At 46.3% G+C, this 8,374-nt stretch overlaps 1 protein-coding gene across 1 annotated transcript; it reads right to left on the reverse strand.

The window, feature by feature from the left end:
• Window positions 1-7,010: 7,010 nt before the first annotated feature.
• Window positions 7,011-7,730, reverse strand: LOC141714942 (uncharacterized). Its single transcript, XM_074518436.1, has one exon. It carries the CDS (start codon window positions 7,728-7,730, stop codon window positions 7,011-7,013), a length of 720 nt encoding a protein of 239 aa, XP_074374537.1.
• Between the last annotated feature and the right edge of the window lie 644 nt (window positions 7,731-8,374).

Genomic DNA, 8,374 nt, shown 5'->3' on the forward strand with positions numbered 1-8,374 from the left:
TTTAATTATTTCCCCCTTTTTTAACTCCTCATTTTTTGGCATTTTGGTCCCCTCCTTTTAACTCTCTCTTTGTACGGAAGTATGAAGATGGAAATTAATTAATGGGTAACTTAAACTTTATTAACAGGACTAAAAAAAAAATTTATTAATTTTTACGATTCGCATCAAATGAATTTTCTTACAATTTTTTTTAATAATTTGAATAGTTTATTTTTCGCTGAAAAATAATGGTGTCGAGTTTAGCTAAAAGTTTGTCAAATAATATTGCCATGAATAGTTTCGACAATACCAAAATTAAATAATGTGATTTAATTTTATGAAAAAAAGGTATACATATAATACAACAGTTATATTCATTCTTAGATTACATCACGTATTATGCATCTAAAAAAGTATAAATAGCGGCAAGTTATTAAAGATTTTCCAAACGTATGTACTGTATTGATTTCAATAAAAATACGTTAATAGAGCATTTATATTTCCATACAAATTATAAGGAAAAGTATAATGTCAATTTAACATATAAAAGTATGTTTTTAGGATGAACAAAATACTTGAATAATACACAAAAATATTTCAAAAACAAAAAGAAAATGCAAATCAGCAAGGGTGTACAAAACTCACTTACAATTCATACGCTCTCTCTTTCAATTTGAATCAGAAAAAACTCACTTACAATTTATACTGTTATAGGGAGAATTTCATATAACAGTGTTGTGGAGGTTGATGGGTGGAACAAGGATCAAGGACGGTGTTTGAAGGCGGAGGAAGGTTGTTTTGTGGTGGTGGTTGAGCTCGTATGTTGACTACTCAAGAAATAATAGGGTTTTATTATTCTCTATCAAGTGTCCACTCATGTCTCATATAAGTGCCTACGTACCCTATTTATAGCGATCAAACCTTACGTAGTTCTTGGAGAAAAAGTCACATAGGCTAAGGTTAGAGTTCTTCAACCCGTGCAGCCCAAGCCCATAATTAAAGTCAGGCCTTCAGCCAATTAGTCACGTAAATCTCGACCGGCTCCACACGCTTCCTACAATCTCGCAGTATCTCCGCATTTCTTCCCGTAATTGTAGGAACAACCCGTGTCGGTCCCGAAATCTACGAGCAATTCAGTCATCTTTGAGTCACTATCCATGTTGCACACAAAGTCCTTTAATGCGGTCCGGCCTGGTCATCTCGGCCCGCACCATCTTCCTTTTCAATTAATAAATACAATATTTCCTTCGTTTTCATAAGATATGGGCTCATGGGCCCAGCCCGCGTGTGTGCACCTGAGCCCAGCTCGCGTGTGGGCACCTGAGCTCGGCTCGCGTTTGGGCACCTGAGCCCAGCTCATGTATGGGCACCTGAGCCCAGCCCGCGTGAAGGCACATGAGCCCAGCTCGCGTGTGGGCACCTGAGCCTCGCGTGTGGGCACCTGAGCCCCGCTCATGTATGGGCACCAGAGCCCAGCCTGCGTGAAGGCACATGAGCCCAGCTCGCGTGTGGGCACCTGAGCCCAGCTCATGTATGGGCACCAGAGCCCAGCCCGCGTGAAGGCACCTGAGCCCAACTCGCGTGTGGGCACCTGAGCCCAGCTCGCGTATGAGAGCCCAGATGACAAGTGTGAGCCCACCTTACATGTGTGAGCCCAGCTATTCATTGTTCCCATGGGGACCTGTTTAGGGCCCATGACCGAAAACGGGCATAACAACTACCCCTCAAAATTTCTGGTCGCATCTTGAGGCTAGGGAATTTACAAATATTAGGTTTTTATGGCCCCGCAAGTGCGAGCCCATGAGGTCGCACCATCTAGCCTCGCATGTTCCTTCAACAGTCAAGAATTTTTAAACTCATGACAGCTGTAGAATAACTGGCGTAGGGATGTGTGTCATCCTTTGAGATGCTGACACGTAGCCTTCTCTCGTTCTCTCTCATGTCTCCTATAAATATGTGAGATCTTCACTTAATTTCTCACATTTCCAAGAACACTTATCAAACTGCTGCTCATTTTGCTGAAGGATCTACCACGGAAAAAACTATAATCACCACAAGGACCGTCTACCGGCGGCGATATTCTTCAGGAACAGATTCATTTGGATCATCATATACTTCACCTACAGGTGCCCCTTTAATCCTCAATCATTCACATCCATTCATGTTTGTTCATATGCATCATGCGAGCATACACCACCTGTTCGATGCGAGCTCACATACAATCACGAAATGCGATGCGAGCCTGTTTGCTCGCTTAGATAGTTAGGTGTGATCCCGTGTGAGACGTGAGGACACTTAGGTGCGACCCCATACCTGTTTTTACTTTCTTTTAGGGCCACACACTAATATTCACCATCTTTTACAGATGTCGAGTGTGTCTTCAGCCCGCTCTTACGGATCGTCTCGCTCTTCCTCGAGCCCAGCTCGTTCCTCTGCCAGCCCAGCTCACTCTTCAGCTACTCCATCTCCATTAAATCAATATCCACCTGATTAGCGAGGCTCGAAGGACTTTCAACGCGAGTTGACCTCCTTATCTGGCTGTCTAAGCCAACCCATTTCTCCCAGCTCTGCTATTACCCCTCAAGGGGCCCTGAACATTGCTAGAGTTGAGAACTCGATGCGAGCAACTGGCTCCGGCTCGCTGGATATTCACCTCAACCCTAACGCTGAAGACTACACCAGGGAGAGGAATATTTACGATTGGAGAAATAGGCCCGTGGACCTTTCCAAGATACCAGCCTCCCTCGGGGTGGAGGAACTTTTAAACCGCGAGCCCGCTCCTTTGGACAAAGAATGAGCTGAGGAGATTTTAAGAGAGATGGTTGAAGAGAGGGCGGCCCGCCTTAGGTAAGCGGCAGCCAATAACCTCAACCCCATTCATGTCGACTCGGAGTTCACTGACAGCGACCTAGGGAGGGCATATTATGATACCAAAAAAGGGAAAGAGCCTGTTCCCGCAAAGTATCCCATCTTGGGGCTCGAGGGTGAAGAAGAAGGCTCGCATTGGTCTTATGATTCCCCTCAAAGCGAGGAGGTGGTAGATGTTATAAGTCAATTTAAGATTTTCAATTACAACTATGTCCCCGCGGCTTCTCCTGAGCCTTATGTGCCTCCTGCTCATCCTAAACTTGAGGGTGAGGTCATTTTCAGAAAACAGATCATCCCAGATAGGTAGGAGAGTTCTACTACGGCCGAGGAAATAAAGGTGCTCGCTTTCCGCGAACTGCCCACCTCGCTTACTCAGAAGCACTTGGATGCGCATATCGAGCAGTTCCAGTTCGAGGGTCATATTGTCTTGCCCTTGCCGCACATGAGATGCTATAGATTCAATCATCCGGAGAATGGAGGCAGGGTGCCTCGCATGATTTTGTCCACCTTTCTACTAAGGCTAGGAATATCCTCTCCCCTCCATCCTTTCATTAAGGATATTTGCGAGTACTACCAGCTCACACACCTTCAGATTAACCCAAATGGATATCGGGCCTCCCTCGCACTATACATCATGTACCATAAATATGGGTACCCTCCTCTAACCGCGAGGTAGCTGGGTTATTTCCTCAATTTGAAGCACTCTCCCAATGACTTTGGGTATTTCTACCTCTCTGTCTGGCCGTGCTTCAACAAGAAGTACCTCATCCACAACGGGCCGAACAACTCAGGAAAATGGAAGAGCCCCTACTTCTATATCCACGAGGTGCCTCGAGTCCAGACTCACTTTTATTATAATCCATGTAAGTTCTCCCTGGCCGTATTCCTTTTCTTCACAATAGTCCTTTCTTAACAAAAAATATTTTTACTCATCTCCAGCCACCCCGCCTCGCACTGTCCTTGCTGGACAGGAAAAGATGAACACGGATAGCCTTCTGGGACTTCCCATGGCGGACAGGGATATCAAAAAACTTATAACGACCTCAAACCTGGTCGCGTGTGGGTTTTTGAAAGAAGGAGTGAGGCTGACTCCCCAAAAGAAGAAGCCAAAGAAAAGAACCAGAAAGGGTAAGAACATCGGGCCCGCACGTGCGAGCCCGTGTGCTCGCATGTTTACATTTCCGGCACGCATCTCACTTTACATTGTATTTTAATTTCCTGCAGTTATTATCTGCTCGCATCTCTTCTCTCCATTGTACCTTGTTGTGATTAATGTATCACTTTATTATCTTCTTTTCAGAAATGGCCTTTTCCCCTATTCCCTTTATGGAAGAGGCTGAGCAAGCCGCGACCTCGGGCCAAGTTCAGCCCGCGGCTGCGGCCATAGGGGATCGCTCCCAGGTTAACCCACCAGCCCACTATGACTACTATTACTGAGCATCTAAGGGGCTCAGGGCCTTCTCCTCGGCTGAAAAGGCATCGAGGCCACAAAGAGGGAAAAACTGGCGAGCCTGACCCGAAAAAAGCTGCTCCATCGGATGCCCCTCTCCCCACTTCTTCTTCTGTCAACACGGTCACGACCATATTTGGCCAGCTCGCTCAAGCTCACATCAGCGACCAGGATGTGAAGAATTGGTCTTCTTCTTCTCTTGAGGCCAACAACGATGCACTGACCCGGGCCGCGACTGAGGGTATTATTGTCAGTTGTCTAAGACTCGAGAAATGCGAGCCCTCAGCCAGACCAACATAAAGCTCGACTCTAAGGTCAAGTCTCTTCAGAGCAAGGTCACCGAGCACGGGAAAAAGAAAGTTAAGCTGGTGAATAACTATAATCAGAAGATGCTTGACCTGAATGCTGCTCATGAGAAGACATTAAGGGAATAGAAGGAGACTCATGACATGGCCGCAGGATACGTGGAAGAAGGAGAAGGATGGCCTCGAGGAGAAGGTGCTCGAGCTGGAGGAGTCAGTTTCTACCTTGACCGCGGGCCGTGAGGCCGCCCTCGCTGATGCCATGAACCTAGGGGCTAGAAATTTCATGAAAATCTTTATCAGCAAGGTTCCTGACTTTGATTGGGGTGCTCTGGGCGCTAGTACAGCTAGGCACGCTGTGAAGCTGAAGCTGGAGGTGGAAAGGGACGCTCAGATTGCTGAGGAGGCCAGGCTCATAGCTGAGCAGGCCCGGTTCGCAGCTGATGAAGCTCGTAAGGAGGTAGAGGCTGATAAGCCTTAGTTTAATTTTATTTCGAGAATAGACTTTTGAATGGGTAAGCGGGCACCCTTCCCGCCTCGCGTTTGTATTTGAAATATTCTGCCTTGGGGTATAACCTATTTTGTATAAAATGCCAAGTCTTTTGTGCCCGCATTTATATTTATTGTGCTAGCTGGTTTTCTTAATTTTGTGTAAACTTACCATGCCCCTACTGACCAAAAGCTATCATAACCCTGGCCGCGTATGGCGAATGTTAAATCTTCACAGCGAGCCGAGCTCATCAGCTTACATCATTGTTCAATCAAATACAGTAAATGATGTTTTAAATAGAACACGCTCGTACCATTACTAACTTATAAGTGTTGTATGTGTACTTTCATTAGCGAGCCGGGCTCAGGGACTCGCATCTTGTTCCTGTGCTCTCTCCTCGCACAATGTGACCCTGGCCATATATGGAAAATATCCATACTTGATAGAGGGATGGGCTCCCAGCCCGCATCTATCACCCTGCGAGCCCAAGAATATGGGCTCGTATCGTGGCCGCTTCTAACTTTTAAGTCAGTTAAGGGGGTTTTCAGGCGCCTCTCACTATTTTCATATTTTTATCTTCATCTTTAATCTGCTTTGTGCTCATTACTTTTCCAAGCGGGTCGGGGCCCAGCTCGTTTCATAGACTTGTTGTGAAGCGGGTCGGGGCCTGACTTGACTTATGATTGTAGCATGTTAATAAAACAACTATTTTGTCCTCGCATGGGCTCCCAAGGATGGGCTCCCCTACTGGATATTTTAATCTATCAACATGAGTTAAAATATCAAGGACACAAATAGATATCAATCGTTTTATTCATAGATAATGGAAAGTGAAAGAATTACATGCTTTGTGGTCTCAAGGAGGCACCTATATGGCACTACCCCCCGAGACTTAGGAATATTTAAGATAATACTAAGTCTGAGAAGAATCATATTACTGATAATACTTGCGGAGGTGTTCCGCGTTCCAGGCTCTCGGGATCCTTGTCTTGCATATCATTGAGGTGGTAGGTTCTCTCCCAGAGCACTGATTTTATCTTGTAGGGCCTTCCCAATTTGCCCCAAAGACTTCGTGACTCACCACCTTGGTGTTTGGCATGACCCGGCACAGAACCAAATCTCCCACCTTAAAAGTTCGGGCTCGAACCTTACTGTTGTAGTGCCTTACTATCCTCTGCTGATATGCTGTTATCCTGATCTGAGCATCTTCCCGAGTTTCTTTGATCATGTCCAAATAGAGCCGATGGTTGATCTCATTTGCCTCTGAGTCATAGTTGTCGCTCCGAAAAGATCCTGCCCCTACCTCAACGGGCACCATAGCTTCACATCCCATACACCAAAGAGAAAGGGGTCTCTCTAGTTCTAGTTCGGGGGGTCGTGTTGTAAGACCACAAGACCTGTGTGAGCTCCTCTGGCTATGTCCCTTTCTTCTCTTCAAGCTTTGCCTTCAAGGTGTGCTTAATGATTTTATTAACAGCCTCCGTTTGCCCATTGCATTTTTTGAGGGTGGAAAACTGCACTAAAACTCTTCTGAATTCCCAGCTGCCCATAAAATTCCTGCATTTCCTTGCTATCGAATTACTTCCCGTTATTAGATATTAACTTTTAATGGATGCCATAGCGGCATACAATGGTCCTATGCACAAATTCCTTAAGCTTTTTTACTGTGATAGTGGCTAGAGGCTCGGCCTCTACTCACTTAGTGAAGTAATCTACCGCAACAACCCCATACTTGACACCTCCCTTGGCCTTCGGGATTTCCCCAATCAGATCAATTCCCCACATAGTGAAGGGCCAAGGGCTCATGAGGGATGTGAGAGGGGCCACGGGGCTGTTGTAAAAATTGGCATAACGCTGACACTTATCACAAGCTCAGGGAGAATTCGAAGGCGTCTTTTTTCAGCATTGGCTAATAGTAACCCTAACAGAGGATTTTCTGAGCTAGAGAGCTTCCCCCGGAGTGATTGCCACAGATTCCCTCGTTTACTTCCCTTAGGATATAATTGTATTCATCCCGATCTATGTACTTGAGGAGGGGCACACTGAACCCTCTTCCGTATAGGACCCCATCATATATCACATAGCGGGCTGCCTTGTATTTTATTCTTCTTGATTCATTCTTTTCATCTGGGAGTGATCCTTCTTTTATGTAGGCTAAGATATGTGTCATCCACGTGGGGTCGAGGTTATCACTGAGGCTGCCCACCTCGTGCTCGGGCACACTAGGCTGCCTCTGTATATCAAGGGGAACGACTCCTAACAATGTGGCCTCCCGACACGAGCCAAGCTTGGCCAGTTCGTCCGTGCCTTCATTCTGCCCGCGCGGAATTAGTTCCAGCCTCGCCTCGTTGAATCTTTCAATTATCCTCTGCGCACACTTCAGGTAAAGCTCTATTCTTATCCCCTTAGCTTGATACCCACCGTTTATCTGATAGACCATGATCATGGAGTCACTAAACACATTCAAATTCTCCACCTTTATTTCCAGAGCTAGCTGGAGACCATTGATCAGGGCCTCATAATCAGCGTTATTGTTGGTTGCATGAAAGGCCAGATGGGTCGCGCGTCTGATCTTGTGCACCTCTGGGCTGATTAGCTCAATTCCAGCTCCTGCCTCATCCCCATTAGAGGCTCCATCCATAAATAGGCTCCACAATGAGGCACTATTTTAGCTTTCCATCCCGACCTCTTCTGCACTAGGTATGACAACAAGTGCTCCCTGCTCCACTTCTTGATGTGGAGGAAATTCCAGCATAAAATCGGCCAGGGCTTGGCCTTTGATTGCGGTCCTTGGCTTATAATCCACCTCGAACTGGACGAGCTCAACCGTCCACTTCATCATTCGACCAGAAGACTCCGGTTTATGCATTACTTGCCTGAGGGGGTAGGAGGTTCGTACTTCTATCCTGTACGCCTGAAAATAGGGCCTGAGCTTTCGGGAGGCCAGGATCTGAGCATATGCTAATTTCTCGAGGCTTGTGTACCGATCTCCGCGTTGGCTAGCCTTTTACTCACATAATATACTAGGAAGTTGGATACCATCCTCCTCTTGAACCAATACCGCACTTACCGCAAAGTCAGAGACGGCCAAGTATAGGACCAGTGTCTCACTTGCCTTTGGGTTGGACAACATTGGAGGGCTGCTGAGATGCTTCTTTATGTTCTGAAAGGCTTCCTCACACTATTCTGTCCACTCAAAATTCCTCCCCACTCCTTTAATTGCTTTAAAGAACTCCTGGCATTTGTTGGAAGACTTTGAGACTGAAGCGGTTTAAGGCAGCCACT

This window comes from Apium graveolens, chromosome 3, assembly GCF_009905375.1.
Source record: "Apium graveolens cultivar Ventura chromosome 3, ASM990537v1, whole genome shotgun sequence".
In the NCBI taxonomy this organism is placed as follows: domain Eukaryota; kingdom Viridiplantae; phylum Streptophyta; class Magnoliopsida; order Apiales; family Apiaceae; genus Apium; species Apium graveolens.

Bases quoted from the DNA above. Each gene is read 5' to 3' on its own strand.
- LOC141714942 (XM_074518436.1), bottom strand. From the start codon at position 7,730: ATGGATGGAGCCTCTAATGGGGATGAGGCAGGAGCTGGAATTGAGCTA.